Genomic DNA, 24,737 nt, shown 5'->3' on the forward strand with positions numbered 1-24,737 from the left:
GCTTTACCCGCTACGCCACAGCACTGGCCCCAGTACTATGAAAATTAACTGTAAAACTTATTTTTGGGGCCGCACCATGGCGCAGTAGGTTAATCCTCCGCCTGCAAAGGAGCCTCATTCATTAAGGACAGAGATCCTACATGGGGAGCAAGTGCACAGTGACTCCTGTTGTTAACAGTTAACACTCTTATTTACGACGTCAGTGATCACCCAAGTCTCTTGTCAGTAGAAGATAGCCCAAATGCTTGGGCCCTGCACCCGCATGGGAGACCAGGAAGAAGCGCCTGGCTCCTGGCTTCGGATTGGCGTACTTCCGACTGTTGCGGCCATTTGGAGAGTGAACCAACGGAAGGAAGACCTCTCTCTCTGTCTCTGCCTCTCACTGTCTGTAACCCTCTGACTTTTAAGTAAATAAATGAAACCTAAAAAAAAAAAAAAACAAGCCGGCGCCGCGGCTCACTAGGCTAATCCTCTGCCTTGCGGCACCGGCACACCGGGTTCAAGTCCCGGTCGGGGTGCCGGATTGTCCTGGTGGCCCCTCTTCCAGGCCAGCTCTCTGCTGTGGCCAGGGAGTGCAGTGGAGGATGGCCCAAGTGCTTGGGCCCTGCACCCCATAGGAGACCAGGAGAAGTACCTGGCTCCTGCCATCGGATCAGTGCGGTGTGCCGGCCACAGAGCGCCGGCCGCGGCGGCCATTGGAGGGTGAACCAACGGCAAAGGAAGACCTTTCTCTCTGTCTCTGTCTCTCACTGTCCACTCTGCCTGTCAAAAAAAAAAAAAAAAAAAAAAAAAAAACTAAATAAAATCTTTAAAAAAAAACCCTTGTTTTCAAACAGTATTTTATACTTTGTATGTGGGTGCAAATTGTTGAAATCTTAGTATAGAGTTGGTCTTCTGTACATAAAATTAATGTACGGGGCTGGCACTGTAGTGTAGTGAGTTAAGCCGCTGCCTGCAGTACCAGCATCCCATGTGGGCGCTGGTTCGAGACCCGGCTGCTCCACTTCCGATCCAGCTCTCTGCTGTGGCCTGGGAAAGCAGTAGAAGATGGCCCAAGTCCTTGGGCCCCTGCACCTGTGTGGGAGACCCAGAAGAAGCTCCTGGCACCTGGCTTTGGCCGCTGCCACCAATTGGAGAATGAACCATCAGATGGAAGACCCCCCCCCTTCCGTGTGTTACTCTTTCAAATAAATAAACAAATCTTCAAAAAAGAATCTTCATGAAGAATGGGATGGGAGAGGAAGTAGGAGTGGGGGTAGGAGGGTGGGTATGGGGGGAGAACCACTACATTCCTAAAGCTGTACCTATGACATTCGTATTCTTCAAATAAAAGCTTCCTGAACAAAAAGCACAGCAAAGCAGATCTAGCTGTAAAGACCTCCCAGAAAAGAGTGGCGGAGCCGGTGCTGTGGCGTAGTGGGTAAAGCCACCACCTGCAGTGCCAGCATCCCATATGGGCGCCGGTTTGAGTCCAGGCTGCTCCACTTCCAATCCTGCTGTCTGCTATGGCCTGGGAAAGCAGGGGAAGATGGCCCACGTCCTTGGGCCCTTGTACCTACAAGTGAGACCTGGAGGAAGCTCCAGTCTCCTGGCTTTGGGTCGGCCCTGCTCAGCTGTTACGGCCATTTGGAGAGTGGACCAGTGGATAGAAGACACCTCTCACTCTCTCTCCCTGCCACTGTAACTCTACCTTTCAAATAAATAAATAAATCTTTAAAAGAGAGAGAGCGCGAGTGAGCAGACAGGTAGTTCTGTTCCCAGGAGTCCCAGAGCGAGCACAGATGGGCTGTGTGCGAGGCGGCGGGGTGGGGCTGGCCCTAAGGTGCACACAGTTCTCAGCCTCACGCAGCACAGCAAGACCGTGCATTCCATTTTATGCCAATTCTACCTCCCGAGAGATCAGGAAAAAGAACCACAGAGAAACAGCAAACTACAGTCAGCTAAGCAGCTGCCTGTGGGAGGGCTGGGCGAGCCAGTGGTGTCTGCAACGTGCTTTGAAATGCACCCACAGACAGGGCTGAGGAACAGCTGGGGGACAGGGAGCCAGTGGGGAGGGGAGATGGGACAGGGCCAGGACTCTACAGGAGACTCGATGACAGCTCAACTTCCCGGGCATTCAGAAACAATGACAAAGCCGTAGAAGAAAGTATGTATGTTAAAAGGAGGTTGGAGGGGCTGGTGTTGTGGCAGAGTGGGCTAAGCCTCTGCCTGTGGCGCCAACACCCCATATGCGCGCCGGTTCAAGTCCTGGCTGCTCCTCTTCTGATCCAGCTCTTTGCTATGGCCTAGGAAATCACTAGAAGATGGCCCAAGCACTTGGGCCCCTACACCCACGTGGGAGACCCAGAAGAAGCTCCTGGCTTCAGATGGGCCTATCTCCAGCCACTGCTGCCATCTGGGGAGTGAACCAGTGGATGGAGGACTTTTCTGTTTCCCCCTCTCTCTGTCTGTAGCTCTGCCTCTTAATAAATAAATAAAATCTTAAATAAAAAAAAAGGAGATTGGAATTAAATGTTTAATCAAGTTAAACTGATTGATCTCCTTGAAATGAATACAGCCTGGTGCCTGACCCCACTCCCCTCACCCACTGGGCTCTGCAGGGAGTGCCCAGGGGAGTCGCTCAGCACCAAACTCAGCCCTGTGCTTCCCTTCATGGGGCACTGCATTTCCCTCAGCCCCATCCTGGGCCAGCCTTGGGCATCTCCTGTCCAGCACTGGCAGTGGCCCGTCTCCCCAGCAGCCCTCCCTTTTGCGACGTGAGAGCTCTAACCCCTGGGTGCTGGAACTACCTGGAATTCGGCAGGGAAGAGGGCCTGCCTGAACCCCTGAGGGCACAAAGGCCTCCCTCCTAAGGCTGCGACCTCCTCTTGCCTCCCTCCTGGCCACTGCTCGATGCAGCACTTACTCTTGGAAGAGAGGCATCGACACAGAACATCGAGTGACCACAAGACGCAGGGATGGGCGCTGGCACCGTGTTAAACTGCTGATCCGCATCCGCGTGCCCGGTTCAATCCCCAGCTCCACTTCCAATCCCAGCCTCCGCTAGTGTGCACCCTGGGAGGCAGCAGACGATGGCTGGGTCTCTGCACCCACACGGGAGACCTGGACTGAGTTCCTGGCTCCTGGCTTCAGCCTGGCCCAGCTCAGCTAGAGTGAGCGTTTGAGGAGTATAGCAGCAGCAAAGAGATCTCTATTTATATGCCTTTAAAATACCCTTGACTTAGCCAAAAGGCCAAGAGGCGATATGCCTTTAAAATCAAATGGAGGCCGGCGCCGCGGCTCACTAGGCTAATCCTCTGCCTTGAGGCACCGGCACACCGGGTTCTAGTCCCGGTCGGGGCACCGGATTCTGTCCTGGTGGCCCCTCTTCCAGGCCAGCTCTCTGCTGTGGCCAGGGAGTGCAGTGGAGGATGGCCCAAGTCCTTGGGCCCTGCACCCCATGGGAGACCAGGAGAAGTACCTGGCTCCTGCCATCGGATCAGCGCGGTGCGCTGGCCGCAGCGCGCCAGCCGCGGTGGCCATTGGAGGGTGAACCAACGGCAAAGGAAGACCTTTCTCTCTGTCTCTCTCTCTCACTGTCCACTCTGCCTGTCAAAAAAAAAAAAAAAAAATCAAATGGAAATAAATATTTAAAGAGATTCTGGACATTTCTGAGTGCTGGAAGAAACCAGAACTCACCCAGCCCCCACCCAGCCCAGCCTGTGAATGTGCTGGTACAGCCCATGGCCCCCACGGCGTGGCCAGCAGTGGAGAGGGCACTCCCTCCTAGGCAGATGGGGAAGCAGGCTGGCCACGCCGTCTGAAGGCCACACACTCACCACGGCAAACTGCAGGGGTGAAGTAAGGCAGAAGGAAACTCAACACGCAATCTCTTTGCCTCACCCATGAATGCTTTTCTGGAAGCCAAAAGAGAAACCAGACTGCCCTCGTGGGCCTGGCCCAACAGCAAGCTCAGGACGCTCCACACCAGCACCCCTGCGGCTCTCAGACCAGAAAGGGGATCCCAGCATCGAGGTACATCAGCGGCACAAAGCCCAGACGTGCCAGAGAAGGACGCAGGCTCCAGCCTCTGTCCATGCCCACAGCTCACCCCACAGCACCTGCCTCGAGTGCTGCTGCCCACTCCCGAGACACAGCATGCAGCACAGTGGCCCACGGCCAGCCCACAGCTCGTGACAGAGGAGGAGGAGCACCCGGGACGCCCACGCAGGGCAGAGGCCACAGGAGCTCACAGCACCTGCTCAGCACACACTGTGCCCAGCAACCACGGCAGGCAGCAGCCCACAGGGCTCTCAAAGGCGGCTGCCTGCAGTGCCGACGTCCACCATCTACACAACGGCGAGGGCCTACACTGCCGAGTAAAGAGGCAGCGGCCTCAGAACTGAGCCCAGCACGGTGCACTCCAGCTCCCCTCAAGGTCCAGGTGCAGAGGTGAGTACACGGGGCCAGCGAAGCCCAAGCCGGCTCTGAAGGACTTCAGGGCGTAGAGGCACAGCCTGGGCCTCCTGACAGCACCCTCGAGACAGCCACGCGTCGGGGAGGGCCGGCACCCACGCAGGCCCTGCACGCCCAAGAACACTGACCCTCTCTGGTGGAAAAGCAGACTTGCTAACGACAGAACCAAATGAACACACACGGGAAGAAAACCGAGAACACGACAGCAGAGCCGCGGCTGATTCAACCACTGAACTTCCAGGGCTGTGAGGAGACGGGGCTTCTACCAGAGCACCTACCAGAGGCCAATCGCCGAAGCAGGACATTAACACACGGGTTTATTAACACCTGCCGAGACAAAGCAAACCGAGAGGAGGGACGAGCCCCCCCAGCTGCAGTCCCGGAGGGGGGTGCGGGCAGCGGCAGCTGCACTGGAAGCCGCACTGTGGGCTGCTGCAGAGACTCAGCCAAGACAGGCGAGAGACTTCCATCACGACGCCACACGCTCTGCAGGGGCAGCCTGGTGCATGTCCAGGCCTCAGTGAGAGCCCTCAGGGCAGAGGCAGAGGTCTCCTAAACAGGGCGCAAAGACGTTGAAGGCAAAGGTGGATAAAATGATGGGTTTGTGTTCGGGGCCGGCATCGTGGCGCACTTGTTAACCCTCCGCCTGTGGCGCTGGCATCCCATATGGGCGCCAGGTTCTAGTCTCGGTTGCTCCTCTTCCAGTCCAGCTCTCCGCTGTGGCCCAGGAAGGCAGTGGAGGATGGCCCAGGTGCTTGGGCCCTGCACCCGCATGGGAGACCAGGAAGAAGCACCTGGCTCCTGGCTTCGGATAGGCATAGCTCCAGCCATAGCGGCCATTCGGGGAGTGAACCAACGGAGGGAAGACCTTTCTCACTCTCTCTCACTGTCTAACTTTATCTGTCAAAAAAAAAAAAAAAAGGGGGTTAAAAAAAATGATGGGTTTGTGTTCATCGAAAAACACCACTGGTCAGACAACGCAAACCCAGGATACATGCAGAACACCTCGGCCTCCTGCCTATGTGCACCCTGGGTGGACCCTGGGCTGCATCCAGCTCCCTGTGTTTGGCCCTCGTGCCAGGGCCCCCCTCCTACCCATGGACTGGATGGGGGAACTCTCTGCCTCACCCCTGCAACATGAACTCACCCAGGTGCTCCCCAGGCCAACTGACAATGGCGGGGTGACGGGTCCAGCTGAGTCCTGGAGGAAAACCCAGAGTTCCCAGGGGTGAGGTGGGCAAGGGACACCAGGGCCAGCACAGCCAGGAGGCCCTGGGCAAGGAGAGGACCAGGCCCCGCGTGCCCCTCAGGGCGTGGACCTTCCGTGGAAGTGAGGCAGCCGGTCAGGGCCACAGGGGAGCCAGGATTTGACCACAGAGCTGAGCAGGGTCAGCAAGGAGGAAGAAAGCAGGCACTGGGGTGGTGACAGACAGGCTGGGGGTTCTGGCAGGGAACTGACCGATGCAGCAGACACGGAGGGGCACCCTTTCTGACTCCCACCCCCTCGAGAATGCACTCAAACCAGGGGCTGAACTAGAAAATGAGACAGAACCGCCTGATGTGGAGCCCAGAGCGAGGTGCCGGGCATCCTCTGAGGACAGAGGGAGCCCAGCTGGGCCAAAGGGGCTGCAGCACTGGCCTCACCGAGAACCCAGCCTGCTCCCTGTCATCCTGTCTTTCACAGCTTTACAAGGTAAGCGTTGCCTGCCACAAATTCACCTGTTCCAAGTGTGCAGTCCAATGGTTTTAGTGTTTGCAGAGCAGTGCAAACATTACAATAATTTAATGTTAACATTTTCTTAATTTGAGAGGCAGGAGGACAGAGAGACAGAGAGAGCTCCTGTCCACTGGTTCACTCCTAAAATGTCCACAATGGGCAGGGCTGGACCATGAACTCAATCCATGTGTCTCATGTGGGTGGCAGGGACCCATTGCCACCACCGCCTCCCAGGGTGCGCATCAGCAGGAAGCTGGAACCAGAAGTCAGGACTCCAACGTAGGACACAGGCAACCCGACTACTACACGCATGCCCCAGAAGCCACCCCAGGCCGCTCAGCGTGTGTCTGCATCTCTGCCCTGTCTGTCCCTGTGGACTCACTAACTCTGGAGGCTTCACACAGCACACGGCCCTTTGTGCCGGGCTTCCTGCCCTCGGCATGCTGAGGTTCACCCCCACTTCACCGCTTCTGTGGCAGAGGAACACCCCGTGGCATGGCCACCCCACGTTCTGCTCATCCGCTCACTGGCTGCTGGACACTGGCGCTGTTTCCGCCTGCAGGCTGCAGCAGCGCTGCCACAGCCAACGTGGTGTGGGCGTCTGTGTGCACTCAGATGCGCATGTGCCGTGAGCTGACAGCACGCAGTGGGACTGCCAGGGAATACCGGCTCATGCAGCCGCTCACCCTGGCGGGTCCCGCTCACCCTGGCGGGTCCCGCTCACCCTGGCGGGTCCCGCTCACCCTGGCGGGTCCCGCTCACCCTGGTGGGTCCCGCTCACCTGGTGGGTCCCGCTCACCTGGTGGGTCCCGCTCACCCTGGTGGGTCCCGCTCACCCTGGCGGGTCCCGCTCACCCTGGTGGGTCCCGCTCCCTGGAGCAAGAAGCAGGTGCCTTCCCACCAAGAGCCGGAGGCGGCACGGGGAGGAGAAGCAGCTACGACGCAGCTCGCTGACCCAGACAACTCAGAGAGCGGCCCTGGCTCCGCGCAGCCTGTCTTCAGGGGCCCTCGTCGAGCAGACTGCCCCTCCCGAAAGAGCAGGGCTGGACCAAGCCTCTTGGCAGGGCATCCAGAGGGCTCAGAGGAGCAGGCAGAGCAGGTGGCCTGGCGGGGGGGAGGGGAGACAGCAGGGCTGCCTGTTCCCTAACCTGTGTCAGGCGGCCACCGTGGTTTGGATCATCCCTGAAAGCACATACAAGACCTAGCCACTCTGACGCTGAAATGACAAATTTCACATTTTAAAAGGCACTTGAATGCAAGACTCGGTGACTGAGGGTGGCCGGACCAGAAGCGTGGTCCACATGTCCACCCAGCACACCTCAGGACCTGCCAACTCGCCAGCTTCCCCGAGAACAGAGCACAGGGATCCGACATGGACTATCTCAATCCAAACTAAACAAAGAACAGAAGAGCCACACCCACCCTGCCCTTCCAAGCAGCTGAGAAGCCGCCACACTCGTGAACGTGGGACGGTGTGTAGGGGACATCGCCTCAGGAGTCAGAAACGGAACGCAGGAGTGAACAGGCCTCACCAGAGGTGACATGCACGCCCCACTCAAGGCGGGCAGAGCAGCAAGTGGACAGGGACGGGCAGGGAGACAAGGGAGGCGCGCAGGGAAGGAACCAAGGCAGGGCGGGAGGAGTTCAAAAGAGGCAGCCGGAGGAAGGGGCCTGCCAGGTCCCTGTGACCCTGAGTCCTGGGCACTGAGCGCACAGAGAGGAGGCTGCACAGAGAGGAGCGCACAGGAGGAGGGCCAGAGGAAGCCCCCCGACCCAGACAGGGCCCTTCACCAGCACACAGAAGCACAGGGCCTGCACCCTGGAGTTCCATGCCCCCACCTCGGGCAGAGGTGGGAGATGAAGGCTGTCTTCAAAGTCCACCCCATATCAGGCCCTTCCTCAGAGAGCCTGCAGACAGGGGCCTCACGAAAGGACAGCAGGGACCAGGAAGCCTCAGAGGAAGGGGAGAGAGGCAGACATTCCCAAGCGGAAGAAGAGTTCCAGAAGGGGCTTCTCCCGACGAAGCAGCGGGACAAAGAGCTGCGCGCGTCTGCAGAGGGCAGCGGATCAGACCTGTCTGTCACCTGCAGAGAAGGCAAAGCTGAGTGGGAGGGAAGGGAGCCAGCAGAGCACAGGGTGTCCGTGTCCTCACCCCCACCCAAAGCTGGCAGGGACGCCCAGCCTCGCTGAGATGCAGCCCCAAGTCAGGGTGCTCTCAACGAGAGGCAGCAGCGGGAGAAAACCTAGAGCAGGACCTCGGGGCCAGCAGGGCCCATCCCGTCCTCCCAAGCCCCGCCTCCCCGTCCTCGGGGCCAGCAGGGCCATCCCGCCCTCCCAAGCCCCGCCTCCCCGTCCCTCATCCTGTGCTCCGGAAGCTCAGATTCAGGAAGCTGTGCGTCAGCTCAGTCAGCCGGATGAGGCATCTTCCAGTGAAACACAAACACCAGCCCACCCAGAACACGACGGGGTCCTCCCAGGGACTCCCCAAATCCAAGGATACGTGGTGTGCCTTCCGTCCGGCAGACCAGGTAGAGGCAGGCGGCGATCACGTGTGCCATCTTGCGCCCTCGGGTCAGGTGTTTGCTCACGGCCATCTTGAAGAAGTTGAAGGCGGTGTCCAGGCAGTGCTGGTTCAGCTGCAGCTGGCTCCCCAGGTGGTGGATGTGGCGCCGCCCTAGGGCGCGACAAGGGGCGACTTGGTGAAAGGCTGCCGCTCACGCATGAGCAAGCGAACGGACACGGCTACCTTACAATTTAAAGTGTAAGAAGAATGCAGAATTGGCATTTAGCCTAACAACTGAGACACCAGTTAGGACAGCCCATCCCACACAGGAACACCGGAGTCGGGTGCTCAGCACTGGCTCCGGGCTCCAGTTTCCTGCTCACGTCATGGGCTCCTACCAGCCACACGGGAGCTCGGGGTGAGTGCCTGCTTTGGGCTTTGGCTTAGCCCTGGCTGTTGTGGGTATCTGGGGAACGAATCAGCGGACAAGAGCTCCGTGTCTGCCTCTCCAATAAGCACACGGCACTTTTCAAGAAAGAGAGGGAGATCTGCAAATTCATCAGAACATCTCAGCGTGCAGAGTCCGGGACAGCATTTGGGAATATGAACCCACATCACTGCTGAGCTTATCTTTTTTAAAAGATTGTTTTAAATTTGCATTCATTCATTTGAGAGGTAGAGTTACAAAGAGAGAAACAGACACAGAGAAAAGCCTTCCATCCACTGGTTCACTCCCCAGATGGCTGCAGTGGCTGGAGCCAAGCCAATCTGAAGCCGGGAACCAGGAGCTTCCTCCTGGTCTCCCACGTGGGTGCAGGAGCCCAAGGATTTAGGCCATCTTCCACTGCTTTCCCAGGTCATAGCAGGGAGCTGGTTTGGAAGAGGAGCAGCCAGGACACAAACTGGCGCCCATATGGGATGCTGGCATCGCAGGTGGTGGCTTAACCCAGTATGCCACAACACCAGCCCCAGTAAACAAATCTTTAAGGAAAAAAAAAAAAAAAAAAAAAAAAGGAAAGCAGCAGAAGTACTTCCCATAGGCAGGAAACGTTCCCCCAAAACATCTGGTGTACACACAAAAGCTAGAGTGGGGAGAGCTGGGGAGAGCCGGCTACTGACACCAGCACTCAAGGCCCATGGAACACCCAGGGGATGCAGCTGGGGGTCAAGACGGGGACGCAAGGCCAGCTGCCTATGAAGATACCCTCCAACCCCAGACCCACACACACAGGGACCTCCGCTTCACTCACAAAGTTAAGTACCAATCTCCCTGATTTCTTCAGTGAGGGCCAGCACCCAACTCATGCCCGAACTTTGCTAAGGGTAACCACTGGCCAAAGGCAGAAGAAGCTCCTGGCTCCTGCCTTCAATCGGCACAGGTCTGGCTGTTCTGGCCATTTAGGGAGTGAAGCAGCAGATGGAAGACCTCTCTCTGCCTCTGCCTCTGTCTCCATGTAACTCTGCCACTCAAATAAATGAATAAATCTTAAGAAAGAAAGGAAGGAAGACAGACAGGAAAGAGGCTACAACAAATGGAAGCAACAGCATCTCCTTCAGTGGGACAGGTGATGGCTACTGTCCACAGGAAGACACAGGGCCCTGAGCGTGAGACAGACGTGGACGCCACACACAGGGCCCTGAGCGTGAGACAGACGTGGACGCCACACACAGGGCCCTGAGCGTGAGACAGACGTGGACGCCACACACAGGGCCCTGAGCGTGAGACAGACGTGGACGCCACACACAGGGCCCTGAGCGTGAGAGACAGACGTGGGGACCACACACAGGGGGCCCTGAGCGTGAGAGACAGACGTGGACGCCACACACAGGGCCCTGAGCGTGAGAGACAGACGTGGACGCCACACACAGGGCCCTGAGCGTGAGAGACAGACGTGGGGACCACACACAGGGCCCTGAGCGTGAGAGACAGACGTGGGGACCACACACAGGGCCCTGAGCGTGAGAGACAGACGTGGACGCCACACACAGGGCTCTGAGCGTGAGAGACAGACGTGGACGCCACACACAGGGCCCTGAGCGTGAGAGACAGACGTGGGGACCACACACAGGGCTCTGAGCGTGAGAGACAGACGTGGACGCCACACACAGGGCCCTGAGCGTGAGAGACAGACGTGGATGCCACACACAGGGCCCTGAGCGTGAGACAGACGTGGACGCCACACACAGGGCCCTGAGCGTGAGAGACAGACGTGGACGCCACACACAGGGCCCTGAGCGTGAGAGACAGACGTGGGGACCACACACAGGGCTCTGAGCGTGAGAGACAGACGTGGACGCCACACACAGGGCCCTGAGCGTGAGAGACAGACGTGGACGCCACACACAGGGCCCTGAGCGTGAGAGACAGACGTGGACAGCAGACAGGGCCCTGAGCGTGAGAGACAGACGTGGACAGCAGACAGGGCACTGAGTGAAAGAGAACCAGCCCTAGCACTGCAACCACTTAGAGAGGGAATCAGGGGTGGAAGATCTCTCTCCCTCTGCCTTTCAAATAAATAAGTAAATCTCACCAAAAAACTGTTTCCAGCGCAGAGCACCCTTTCCTGGTAGGCCACAGCCACGACGATGGTGCAAAAGCAGACCTGCCGTGAGGGCTGAGGCAGGGCAGCCTGCGCTCCCAGTGCTGCCCCACACAGCGCTGCCGGCTCCCGCAGGGCTACAACCTCGAGCGCAGCCAGAGCGCACCCCAACAGAAGCAACACCTGCCGCAGAGGGCTGACAGGGAATCCACTACGGAACCGTTAGGACTCAAAAAGGATCTCAGAACTCTGCTGAATACAAAGTCAACACACGCACACCAGTTGGGAATAAATCTAACACAAAGTATAAACCTTACCGTCTGAAAGTCACTGGAGGAACCCTAGGTCAACGGACAGACCGCGCACCAGGGATGAGACGCCACAGCAGCGCCAGCACGGTCAGTCTGGGGAGGACAGCCTCCCCAAAATGATCCAAGGTTAACACAATCCCCAGCAAAGCCGACTGACTGCTCCGCACACACTGACAATCTAATCCTAAAATTCACTTAGAAATGCATCAGAACAGAACTAAATTAGAGGACTCAACACTTGCTAATTCAAACCTCAGTGCAAAGCCACAGCAGCCAAAACACAGGGACAGACGCACAGGTCAGGGGGCCTGGGGCCAGGAGTAAACCCCTGGTCTCCACAAGGGTGGGCAGAGGGGTTGACCAGGAACAGGGTCTTTCCATCTACTGTCCCGGGAACCTGGGCACCCGCCAAAGAAAGAGGCTGGGCTTACCTGAAACCACACGCAGAAGTTAATAAAGTCAACACGACATTTAAGAGCTCAAACCGCAAAACTCAGAAGAAAACATAAGCATAAATCTTTGGTATTTGGATGAATTAGGCAATGTTTCTTAGTCACGACACCAAAAGCAAAGGCCATGAGAGGACAGAGAAACTGGACATCACCAGAATTAAGGCTCATGCTTCAAAGGACGTCATCAAGAAAATGAAAACCCACTGGAACAGATGTCAGCTCAGCTTCCCGCTATCATGTATCGGACAGAAGATTCCTATCCGAAGTATACAAAGAACTGTCCAGAGCCAGCGCTGTGGCACAGCAAGTAAAGCCACGGCCTGCAGTGCCGACATCCCACATGGTGCCAGTTCAGGACCCGGCTGCTCCACTTCCGATCCAGCTCTCTGCTGTGGCCTGGGAAAGCAGTGGAAGATGGCCCAAGTCCTTGGCTCCTGCACTCATGTGGGAGACCCGGAGGAAGCTCCTGGCTCCTGGCTTCAGATCGGCTCAGCTCTGGCCATTACTGCCATTTGGGGAGTGAACCAGCAGTTGGAAGACCCCCCTCCCCCTCCCCCTCTAACCCTGTCTTTCAAATAAATAAATAAATCTTTTTTTAAAAATAGAGCAGCTGTGGCCTGCCGCGTCCTCGGCTGTCTCGCAGCGTGGCAGCCCCAGCCCTGACCCTCTGCCAGGGGGAGTACCGTTCTGCAGGGTCTGCGCACGCGACTCCTTCCCCAGATTCACATGGAAGCCACCGCCCAGGGTTGGGGTTTTGCCAGCACCTGGAAACACAAGAGAGCCTGGTTAGGGACCACGTAGAGAAGACCCGATACAGCCTTTCCACCCAGGAACACGGCTGAGAACAAAGCAGGCCGGCACTCCCATGGGGCACAGCACGGGCAGCGCATTCCCTCCTCACCCTGGCCCGAGGGTGGACTGCGCCTGTCTTCCTGACGCGCCACCACACACAGGGACACACAGGGACCAGGCAAAGGCACCGGTTCTGCCTAAAATCGCAGTGAGGCACTGCCTCGGCTGTCCCTCCCTCCCCACGGCGCCTGCCACGCTCCCTGACCAGCCCACCCAGACCCTGCATCTGTCCACCAACCATGTTCTCCCTGTGGACAGCAGTCTCCAAGAGGGTGGGGACCACGTCCTGTCCATATCCTGTGCCACCATCGTCAGCTGGCCTGCAGGAGGCACCCAGCACACAGCCTGGTCACACTCAGGCCTGCTGGACACTCTGCTCTGAGACTCTCACGACAGTGAGCCCAGTACCAGCACCCCTGCCCGGGTGGGCCCTGGGTGCTTGTGCCCTGTGGGCATCATGTGGCAGGTGGTCCTTCACCAGACTACAAGCCTGCTCTGCTAACAAGCACGTGCTGGGGCGAGGAGCCCGGACGCTGCAGGCCACGCGAGTGGAGCCAGGACGCGCCTCCGACCCACAGGCCCTGGTCCTCGGCAGCTGGCACCGCGGCCAACACGCTGTGACAAAGCGCAGACACGAGAACTGGAGGCTCGGGCACACACACACCCAGCCCAGTGGGGAGGGTGGGCACGCCGGCCTGTGCAAGAGCCGTGGTAAGGATGGAACGTGAGCGCAGGCACAACGGAGATCCACAGTCGGGGCAGGCCGCGGAACAGATCCGCAGGGGAAGACGAGGGTGGTGGCCAGCACTCGGGCCAGCAGGGACCTTAGGGCTCCCGAGCGGGGGCCACAGTGCAGACAGGGAGAACAGGCTTAGCGTCCAGCTTAGCAGTGAATGCGACTGCAGTCCAAACGCGCATCAGCAAAACGCCTCTGCAGCTCCACGGAGCCAAAGGAAGCTCAGAGCAGCGAGAACACGGGAGATGCACACCCTCGGGGCAGGGAAGTCACTGTGCTCACACCAGTAACGCCAGGGGAGATGCACACCCTCGGGGCAGGGAAGTCCCTGTGCACACACCAGTAATGCCACGGGAGATGCACACCTCGGGGCAGGGAAGTCACTGTGCTCACACCAGTAACGCCACGGGAGATGCACACCCTCGGGGCAGGGAAGTCCCTGTGCTCACACCAGTGAGCCACGGGAGATGCACACCCTCGGGGCAGGGAAGTCCCTGTGCTCACACCAGTGAGCCACGGGAGATGCACACCCTCGGGGCAGGGAAGTCACTGTGCTCACACCAGTAACGCCACGGGAGATGCACACCCTCGGGGCAGGGAAGTCACTGTGCACACACCAGTAACGCCAGGGGAGATGCACACCCTCGGGGCAGGGAAGTCACTGTGCACACACCAGTAATGCCACGGGAGATGCACACCCTCGGGGCAGGGAAGTCACTGTGCTCACACCAGTAACGCCAGGGGAGATGCACACCCTCGGGGCAGGGAAGTCCCTGTGCACACACCAGTAATGCCACGGGAGATGCACACCCTCGGGGCAGGGAAGTCACTGTGCACACACCAGTGAGCCACGGGAGATGCACACCCTCGGGGCAGGGAAGTCCCTGTGCACACACCAGTAATGCCACGGGAGATGCACACCCTCGGGGCAGGGAAGTCCCTGTGCTCACACCAGTAACGCCAGGGGAGATGCACACCCTCGGGGCAGGGAAGTCCCTGTGCTCACACCAGTAACGCCAGGGGAGATGCACACCCTCGGGGCAGGGAAGTCCCTGTGCTCACACCAGTGAGCCACGGGAGATGCACACCCTCGGGGCAGGGAAGTCCCGTGAAGACACCAGTGAGCCACGGGAGATGCACACCTCGGGGCAGGGAAGTCACTGTGCATACACCAGTGAGCCACGGGAGATGCACACCCTCGGGGCAGGGAAGTCCCTGTGCACACACCAGTGAGCCACGGGAGATGCACACCCTCGGGGCAGGGAAGTCCCTGTGCACACACCAGTAATGCCACGGGAGATGCACACCCTCGGGGCAGGGAAGTCCCTGTGCTCACACCAGTAACGCCAGGGGAGATGCACACCCTCGGGGCAGGGAAGTCCCTGTGCTCACACCAGTGAGCCACGGGAGATGCACACCCTCGGGGCAGGGAAGTCCCGTGAAGACACCAGTGAGCCACGGGAGATGCACACCTCGGGGCAGGGAAGTCACTGTGCACACACCAGTGAGCCACGGGAGATGCACACCTCGGGGCAGGGAAGTCCCTGTGCACACACCAGTGAGCCACGGGAGTCCCTGGGCTTCCTACCTGCGCATTCCCAGTTCCAGCCTCCTGCTAGTGCAGACCCTGCGAGGCAGTAGCAATGGCTCAGGAAGCTGGGCCCCGGCACCTGCACGGGAGATCAGCTCCCAGCTTTCACCTGGCCCCACCGGCTCTTACAGACGTTAGCAAGTGAACGAGCAGATGCAACTCTGTCTGTCTGCCACGGGTACAAAAACCGGCACCACCGTGGCTCACTTGGTTAATCCTCCACCTGCGGCCCCGGCATCCCACATGGGTGCCAGGTTCTAGTCCCGGTTGCTCCTCTTCCAGTCCAGCTCTCTGCTGTGGCCTGGGAGGGCAGTGGAGGATGGCCCAAGTGCTTGGGCCCCTGCACCCGCATGGGAGACCAGGAGGAAGCTCCTGGCTCCTGGCTTCAGATCGGTGCAGCTCCGCCATGGCGGCCATTTGGGGGGTGAACTAATGGAAGGAAAACCTTTCTGTCTCTCACTGTCTAACTCTATCTGTAAAAAAAAAAAAAAAAAAAAAAGGTGCCAACATCACGGCACAGTGGGTTAGGCTACCACCTGTGATGCCAGCATCCCATGAGTGCTCTTCCTTTATTTTTTTTTTTATTGACAGGCAGAGTGGACAGTGAGAGAGAGAGAGACAGAGAGAAAGGTCTTCCTTTGCCGTTGGTTCACCCTCCAAGGGCCGCCGTGGCCGGCGCGCTGCGGCCGCACCGCGCTGATCCTGATCCGATGGCAGGAGCCAGGTACTTCTCCTGGTCTCCCATGTGGTGCAGGGCCCAAGCACTTGGGCCATCCTCCACTGCACTCCTGGGCCATAGCAGAGAGCTGGCCTGGAAGAGGGGCAATCGGGACAGAATCCGGCGCCCTGACCAGGACTAGAACCCGGTGTGTCGGCACCATTAGGCGGAGGATTAGCCTGTTGAGCTGCGGCACCGGCCTGTTCCTTTATTTAAAAAAAAAAATATTTCATTTATTTATTTGACAGGCAGAGTTACAGACAATGAGAGAGAGAGACAAAAAGGTCTTCCTTCCGTTAGTTCACTCCCCAAGTGCCTCAATGGCCGGAGCTGCGCTGATCCGAAGCCAGGAGCCAGGAGCTTCTTTTGATCTCCCATGGGGTGCAGGGGCCCAAGCACCTGGGCCATCCTCCACTGCCCTCCCGGGCCACAGGACTAGAACCAGTGCCCATATGGGAGGCTGGCACCACAGGCGGAGGATTAACCGAGTGCACCACGGTGCCAGCCCCATGAGTGCTGTTTCAAGCCCCAGCTGTTCTACTTCCGATTCAGTTCCCTACTAATGTGCCTGGGAAGGCAGCAAACAGCGTCCAAGTGCTTGGGCCCCAGCACCCACATGGGAGACCTGGATTGAGACCCTGGCTCCTGTCCTGACCTGGTCCAGTCCCAGTCATTGTGGTCATCTGGGGATTGAACCAGCGAGGGAGGACCCCCCCTCCCCCTCCCTCTAACTCCGCCTGTCAAATAATCTTTTTTAAAAACTACAATACAAACATTAAATTTTAAAAAGGCACATACCCAGCAAACCCCAGCTTGCTGAAGGGGGTGGGCTCCCTGAAGTGGAGGGGGAGAGCCAGGTGCCACCTCTGCCACATCCCATCAGCCAGGGAGAAGGAACCTGGAGAACCGAGCTGGTGGAGGCCGCCCCCTTGTGGACAGGAGGGGAGAGACCCCGATCCGCTCAGCCTACCTAAGGGTGCGTCCTGAAGCAGAAGGCACGGAGGCTGCACCCGGGCCTGCCGGGGCTGCTCTGCAGCAGGGACACCGCCAGCACCACTCACACACACCAGGGCGAGAGGGAGGGCTGCGGCAGGCCGGGAGGAGCCTGCCCGGGGCACCACCTCCAGCGAAGTAACAACTTCTAGTAACCGCGGTAACGGAGCCTAACGTGAGGGTGCTGCTGCTGCCAGGCGGCTGTTTCCCGGGGAGACCCCGCAGGGCAGGGCAGTGCAGGAGGCAGAGCCGTCAGCCAGTCCTCCCCCAGGACTCCAGGGAGCTGCCCGCCTGGGGTTTGTGCAGAAGCACAGCAAGCCAAAGGCAAGCCACAGGAGACATGACACACACAGCGAGACACGGAGCAGCCCTGCAGGGACAGCAACACGGCCATGGGGACCGGGGAGCGTGGCACAGGGCGCACGGCAGGTGACAAGTCACCAGCAGTCCTCGCCTGCCGGGGCCTCCACCTCCGGGGTGGGATTCAGCCAACATCTCCTAAGAGCGGGCCCTTCCTCCAGGACACGTCAGGGCTCTGGGGGGCACAGGACAGAAACAGAGGCGGGGGCCGTCTCAGGAGCAGACCCCCACCACACACGGCTGGCGGAGGGAGGGGCTGCATGCCCACGCCCTCCTCCAGGCAGAGGGAAGCAGGAGCAGCTTGGTCCTGGGTCTCAGGCGCTCCAGCGCACCCCCCGCCCCCTGCACTCAGAGGGCTCGGTGTGCAGCACTAACGTTCTGACGGCTGCACCTGGGGACAGAGGGCCGCGGGGCAGGAGCCACGGGCTGCCCGACACAGTTCCAGGTTCCTGGGAGGGGACGGGAGCCCGTGGGCCACCACAGGCCAGCAGAGCGAAGACTCGAGGACACGTGGCACAGCTCCCTGAGTGTGCAACGCCGGAAGCCCTGCGGGGCCCTCAATCCTTGCACACAGGGCCCGGCAGGCACCCAGACACCCACAGAGGGCCGGGCCCGAGCAGACTGAAGAGGCCTGCAGGGCCCAGGCCTCCACCCCGGGGCAGGACCCTCCTGCCACGGGCCTCGTTATACACTCCAGAGCAGACCACCAAGGACGCCCTGGAAGGACAGTGGGACCTAGAAGACGACCCCTGAAGAGAAAGGTCAGCCTTCATGACGAAGCAGGACGACGAGCTGAGCCCCACCTGGCAGGGGGCTGCCCACAGCAGCTGACCCCCGTGCTTGGCCAGGCTCCCCAGAGCTAAGAACCCACACCCCGCAGGCTTCCCACGGCACCGCAGGCGGTTGCTGGGGCACCCTCTCCCTGGGGAGGCGTGTTGGTGCCTCCTGACAGCCGGCCACACCAGTGAGACTTCCCAGGGCTCCTGAGTGGTCGCTGGCCCCACACCTGCTCCTTCCACCCCGGGGTGACAGCGGGATGCACCTAGCAAAGTGCCTTCCCACAAAGCCCCAAGTGCCCGCTACATGACGATGCGGTGCTGCCATCCCAACAAGTCTCCAGGGGAGTCAGGCGGCGAGCCCGGGGCCTCTGCCGGGCAGCCCTTGGGCAGTCACCGAAAGCACGGGGAGGGAGGAACGTGGAGAAAGCTCAAGGAGATCCGAAGCCCGCTCTTTGGAAAGACCAACAAAATTGGTAAATTTCCAACCAAAGGGGAAGACAAAAGACACAGCACATCTGAAGGGAAGAGGACATGACGCCAGCAGACAGCACAGACGCCAGCAGACAGCACAGACGGCACAGATGCCAACAGACGGCACAGTCGGCACAGATGCCAACAGACGGCAGACAGCACAGGCGGCACAGAAGGCACAGGCGGCACAGACAGCACAGTCGGCACAGACGGCACAGTCGGCACAGATGCCAACAGACGGCAGACAGCACAGGCGGCACAGAAGGCACAGGCGGCACAGACAGCACAGATGCCAGCAGACTGCACAGATGCCAACAGACAGCACAGTCGGCACAGGTGGCACAGATGCCAACAGGCGGCACAGGTGGCACAGGCGGCACAGACGCCAGCAGACAGCACAGATGCCAATAGACGGTACAGACGGCACAGGCAGCACAGATGCCAACAGATGGCACAGGCAGCACAGATGCCAACAGACGGCACAGACAGCACAGACTCCAGCAGACAGCACAGACGCCAGCAGACAGCACAGATGCCAATAGACGGTACAGACAGCACAGTCGGCACAGATACCAACAGACGGCACAGTCGGCACAGATGCCAACAGACGGCACAGACAGCACAGACTCCAGCAGACAGCACAGACGCCAGCAGACAGCACAGATGCCAACAGACAGCACAGTCGGCACAGGCGGCACAGATGCCAACAGACGGCACAGGCGGTACAGACGCCAGCAGACAACACAGATGCCAACAGACGGTACAGACGGCACAGGCGGCACAGACAGCACAGATGCCAACAGATGGCACAGGCAGCACAGATGCCAACAGACGGCAGACAGCACAGTCGGCACAGAAGGCACAGGCAGCACAGACAGCACAGTCGGCACAGACCGCACAGACGGCACAGATGCCAACAGACGGCAGACAGCACAGGCGGCACAGAAGGCACAGGCGGCACAGACAGCACAGATGCCAGCAGACTGCACAGATGCCAACAGACAGCACAGTCGGCACAGGTGGCACAGATGCCAACAGGCGGCACAGGTGGCACAGGCGGCACAGACGCCAGCAGACAGCACAGATGCCAATAGACGGTATAGACGGCACAGGCAGCACAGATGCCAACAGATGGCACAGGCAGCACAGATGCCAACAGACGGCACAGACAGCACAGTAAACACAGGCAGCACAGATGCCAACAGACGGCAGACAGCACAGGCGGCACAGACCGTACAGACGGCACAGGCGGCATAGACAGCACAGACGGCACAGACGGCACAGGCAACAAAGACAGCACAGATGCCAGCAGATAGCACAGATGCCAACAGATGGTACAGACGGCACAGATGCCAGCAGACGGCACAGGTGGCACAGACGGCACAGGAAGCATAGACGGCACAGGCAGCAAAGGCTCCAGCAGACGGCACAGGCGGCACAGACGCCAACAGATGGCACAGACGGCACAGGTGGCACAGGCGAGCAGGCCCCTCCCAGGCACACCAAACCCATCCTCTGAGACACAAGGGGCCAAATGCACAGCGAAAATCCACCCACTAGGCCCAGGCAGCTACACAGCTGAATTCTACCCAACATTTTTATTTATTTATTTATTTGACAGGTAGAGTTATAGACAGAGAAAGAGAGAGAGAGAACGAAAGGTCTTCCTTCCGTTGGTTCACTCCCCTAATGGCCGCTACAGCCACCGCTGCGCTGATCCGAAGCCAGGAGCCAGGTGCTTCCTCCTGGTCTCCCATGCGGGTGCAGGGCCCAGGTGGGCCATCCTCCACTGCCTTCCTGGGCCACAGCAGAAAGCTGGACTAGAAGAGGGGCAACCGGGATAGAACCCAGCGCCCACATGGGATGCCAATGCCACAGGCAGAGGATTAACCTAGTGTGCCACTGCGCCGATTCTACAGTCTCTCCCGGAAAATACAAGAATGTTCCCAAGTCGGCCGGCGCCGCAGCTCACTAGGCTAATCCTCCGCCTTGCAGCGCCAGCACACCGGGTTCTAGTCCTAGTTGCCCCTCTTCCAGGCCAGCTCTCTGTTGTGGCCCAGGAGTGCAGTGGAGGATGGCCCAAGTGCTTGGGCCCTGCACCCCATGGGAGACCAGGAGAAGCACCTGGCTCCTGCCTTCAGATCAGCGCAGTGCGCCGGCCACAGCGCGCCAGCCGCGGCAGCCATTGGAGGGTGAACCAACGGCAAAGGAAGACCTTTCTCTCTGTCTCTCTCTCTCTCACTGTCCACTCTGCCTCTCAAAAAAAAAAAAAAAAAAAAAAAAAGAATGTTCCCAAGTCACTTCATGGGCACATTATTGCCCTGATAGCAAAGGGAAAGACATTACAAGAAAGCTACAGGCCAACATCCCGCAGGAACACGAACAAAACTCTGCACGAAGCGTCAGCGACTCCAACTGCGCAACAGAGAGAGAAAGAGGGGGAGAGGGAGGGAGGGAGGGAGAACCACTCATGCCAGGAGTGGCTGGCCCAGGAGTGCGAGGCAGGCTGGGTGCCCACGACTCAGCCCCGCTGCAGGTTCACAGAATGAGGGGTGGGTCCTTGCTGCTTCCCACGCGCTCACACCACGAGTCTCCCGAAGACGAAGCTCAGGCAGGAGATGCGCTGTGTAAGATCTGATTTGCTGGGGCCGGCGCTGTGGCGTAGCAGCTACCGCCTGCGGCGCCGGCATCCCATATGCGTGCCGGTTCAAAACCCGGCTGCTCCTCTTCCTGTCCAGCTCTCTGCTGTGGCCCAGGAAGGCAGTGGAGGATGGTCCACTTGGGCCCTGCACCCGCATGGGAGACCAGGAAGAAGCACCTGGCTCCTGGCTTCGGGTCAGCGCAGCACCGGCTGTAGCGGTCACTTGGGGAGTGAACCAGTGGATGGAAGACCTCTCTCTGTCTCTGTCTCTCTCTCTGCCTCTCTCTAACTCTGCCTTTCAAGTAAATAAATCTTTAAAATAGTGTGATTTGCTGGTTCTTCCTGTAGCTATAAATCCAAAGACTACAGGATCTGATTAAGTTTCTTCAAACTGCATTTGATTTGTGGCTGCGGGACAGCGTAACTTTGCGCACTGGGCCACAACACGGGGAGATCTGTTTAATAAACGCTGTGCTCACTGGGCTAACAGGAAAGAAAAAAGCCAGGCTACGGAACACACGATCCTGCCAGTGCGCACAGAAAAAGCCCCCGCAGCCGCCCACCGCAGGCGGGGACAGCCCGGCCCGCGGTCTACACCGAAGACCACACGGAGCAGCGCGCAGGATCCCAGCCACTTCTGAACACCGGCACTCAGTCTAAAGAACATCCACGCGCAGGCATCGCGCTGAAGCCACGGGCACGCACGGAACAGCTCGCGGGAACCCGCACACGGCGCGCCCACGCTCCGGCCTCCCGGACCAAGCCCCGCAGCAGACGGCTCGCGCCGAGTGAGGACAAGCAGTGGCCACGCGGAAGGGACAGGCGGTGTGGACAAAGGACCGCGAGCGCATCACAGCCCGCAGCGCGGGAGACGCGGGCGCAGCTGCCGTGCGGTGCCTGGGGAGCGCTCCCTCTGCCGTAACCGCTCTCCGACAAGTTTATTTTGATACCGGAAAAAAAAGAAAGCCATTCGAACCCCGCGCAAAAGGAGCGGCTTCCGCGCGCCGAGCCTCACTCCCCGCCGCGCCCCGCGCCGACCCACCGTCCAGCGACACGAACTGGCCCACGGCCGAGGAGCCGCCGCCGCTGTTCTCCACGAACTGCACCTCGGACACGATGATGTTGTCCTCCAGCACCGAGCCGCACGCGGTGCACACGGCGTCGCCGCGCGCCGCGTCCAGCTCGATGTCCGTGCCGCCGCAGCCGCGGCACACGCGGCCCGTCATGGTGGCGGCCGCCAGGCCCGAGGCCCGCGCCCGGCCGCTCCCGGCGTCCGCGCCTCAGCGCCTCAGCGCCTCAGCCCGCGAGCCCGCCCGCCAGGCCCCGCGCAGCCGCGGCCGGCGCCGCACTCTCGCGAGGCCGCCGCCCGCGCCTGCCTGTCCGCGGCGGCAGATTCGCCGCGCCCGCCGGGCCGCACCGCCCTCAACGGCTGTGTGAGACTGCGCGCCGGGACGGGCTCCGGCTCCCGCGGGGACGCAGGGGTGCGCGTCGGGGACCCTCCGGCCCGCCAGGCCGCCGAGCCTCCGCACCGTAAACCGGCAGGCCTCGGGGCGGGGCGTGGCCTGGGCGGCGGGCGGGGCCTCGGGCGCGGAGCGCGGCCTGTGACAGGCCGGGAGCGGTGGGCGGGGCCGGATGTGGGCGGGGCCTGGGGACCGCGCCGCCCTCGACCGTAGGTGCGCGGACTCGGAAGCCCAGCTGGGCGCGGGCGCCGCGTCGGGAGGCGGGGAGGGGCGTGGCCTGGGCGGTGGGCGGGGCCTCGGGCGCTAGTGCCGGGATCGGTGGGCGGGGGCGGAGGTGGGCGGGGCCTGGGGACCGCACCGCCCTCGACCGTAGGTGCGCGGACTCGGAAGCCCAGCTGGGCGCGGGCGCCGGCGTCGGGAGGCGGGGAGGGGCGTGGCCTGGGAGGTGGGCGGGGCTTCGAGCGCCAGTGCCGTGATCGGTGGGCGGGGCCGGTGGTGGGCGGGGCCGGTGGTGGGCGGGCCCCTGGGGGTCCTGGGGACCGTGCAGTCCTCGACCCTAGGTGTGCGGACTCGGAAGCCCAGCTGGGCGCGGGAGCCCGAAAGGTCCCGCCGAGGGCCGAGCCCCCAGACCCCTCACTTTGGGACAGCTGCCAGCGGCCTCTGGTGGCCACCGAGCCGCTCCGTCTGTACCCCGCACGCCCCGGACGTCCGCACCGCAGGTGCCCAGCATGGTCCCCCCCACCCGCACCCGCGCCGTCCGTGGGAACGATCCTGGGACGTGCACAGCTCCAAGCCTTGGGAAAGGCATTCGACCTGGCGGCTGAGCCTGGACTACAGCTTCGGAGCCTGCCCCCTGCTCGTGGGAGGCCTGCACAGTGTCCCGCTCCCGGCGTAGGGCACTTGGGGAGTGAACCAGCGGATGGGAGAATTTTGTGTCTCTCTGCCTCTCGAATGAAACGAAAATAAAACTAAAACTTGGAAAACGCAGCAGCAGGGAGCCTGTGTGTCCAGCCATCCCCAGGGTTGTTGGTGAGGGAGGGAGCTCTAGGGACTGGGACAGCCCTGAGGGTGGACAGGGGAGAGCGGTCAGGCAGCAGCGAGCTGGGCAGGTCCTGCTCTGTGTCCCTGTCGCTCTATGCTGTCTCTCTGGGTGTATATCCCTGTCTCCCTGCCCCCCACCTGTCACCCAGGTGCAGGCAGCGAGGCACTGCTGCAGAGTGTGGGATGGGGTCTCTCTCACTGCAGCCCCCGTCACGAGAACCTCAGTTCCCCACCCTGGGCAGAGCGGTGCCCACCTCGGCTGGGCCCTGCCTCGGCCATGCAGCTCAGCCGGCCCCATGGGACTTTCAGCCCCGTGGGAGGTGACCTGATGTCTTCCCGGCTGGCCTGTGAGCTCTGGGACGAGGCAGGCGCAGCCGCGGGTGTGCCGGGGCGACAGGGAGAGCCGGCGGCCAGCCTGGCCGGCACTTGCAGCTCACACCTTCAGGACCTCTTCCCACCGCCTCCTGGTTTCCAGACTTTCTCCGCGCAAGTCCAGCCCACGGCCGTGTCCCGCACCTGGGAGCCGGCCGGCTGTTTTCCTGGATGCTTCCCACCTCCTGGTTCTGTGTTTGCCTGATCCTGATCAGAATCAGATCCACACAGCAGCTCGAGCCATGGCTCTTTGCAGGTTCCTGGCCCCGCTCCTCCCTGCCGGGACCCCAGAGACCCCCGCATTGCACTGCCAGACGCCCTCTGTGGCCTGCACTCCCCCTGCAGCCTGCATATTGGTTCCTCCCCCTTTGCAGGTCCCAGGACTCTCGTGCTATTTGAAATCTGCTTCTCTCTCTCTCTCTCTCTCTCTCTCTCTCTCTCTCTCTGTCTATCTCAAGTTCTTAGAAAGAGAGAGAGAGAGAGAGAGATCTTTCACCCACTGCCTCACTCCCAAATGGCTGTAACAGCCACAGCAGGACCAGAGCGGGAGCCAGGAGCCCCACCTGGGTCTCCCACATGGGTGGCTGCGGCCGTCACCTGCTGCTTCCCAGGCACATTTAGCAGGGAGCTGGATCAGAACCAGGGAAGCTGGGACTTGAACCTGCACTCGGAACTGGGATGTGGGCGTCACAGGCAGCGGGTGGCTTCAGCTGCGCAGCCCCAGCACAGCCCGTGTGACTTGCTT

The 24,737-nt window shown here is 60.4% G+C and overlaps 1 protein-coding gene across 2 annotated transcripts in view; it reads right to left on the minus strand.

Annotated features, from left to right (window-relative positions):
- BRF1 (BRF1 general transcription factor IIIB subunit) overlaps positions 1-22,455 on the minus strand; it is a 59,962-nt gene extending 37,507 nt beyond the window's left edge. Inside the window, exons 1-3 of one of the 2 annotated variants that reach the window (XM_051839913.2) lie at positions 22,162-22,455; positions 12,631-12,742; positions 8,698-8,846 (exon numbers count right to left, since the gene is read on the minus strand). In XM_051839913.2, coding sequence (XP_051695873.2) covers positions 8,698-8,846; positions 12,631-12,742; positions 22,162-22,345 — 445 coding nt within the window. In that variant the 5' untranslated portion in view covers positions 22,346-22,455. Of the gene's footprint in view, positions 1-8,672; positions 8,847-12,630; positions 12,743-22,161 lie in introns of both variants that reach the window. The other variant, XM_051839909.2, reaches the window with a different exon arrangement.
- Positions 22,456-24,737: the final 2,282 nt, after the last annotated feature.

The sequence above is a fragment of the Oryctolagus cuniculus genome, chromosome 20, assembly GCF_964237555.1.
Source record: "Oryctolagus cuniculus chromosome 20, mOryCun1.1, whole genome shotgun sequence".
NCBI classification, from domain to species: domain Eukaryota; kingdom Metazoa; phylum Chordata; class Mammalia; order Lagomorpha; family Leporidae; genus Oryctolagus; species Oryctolagus cuniculus.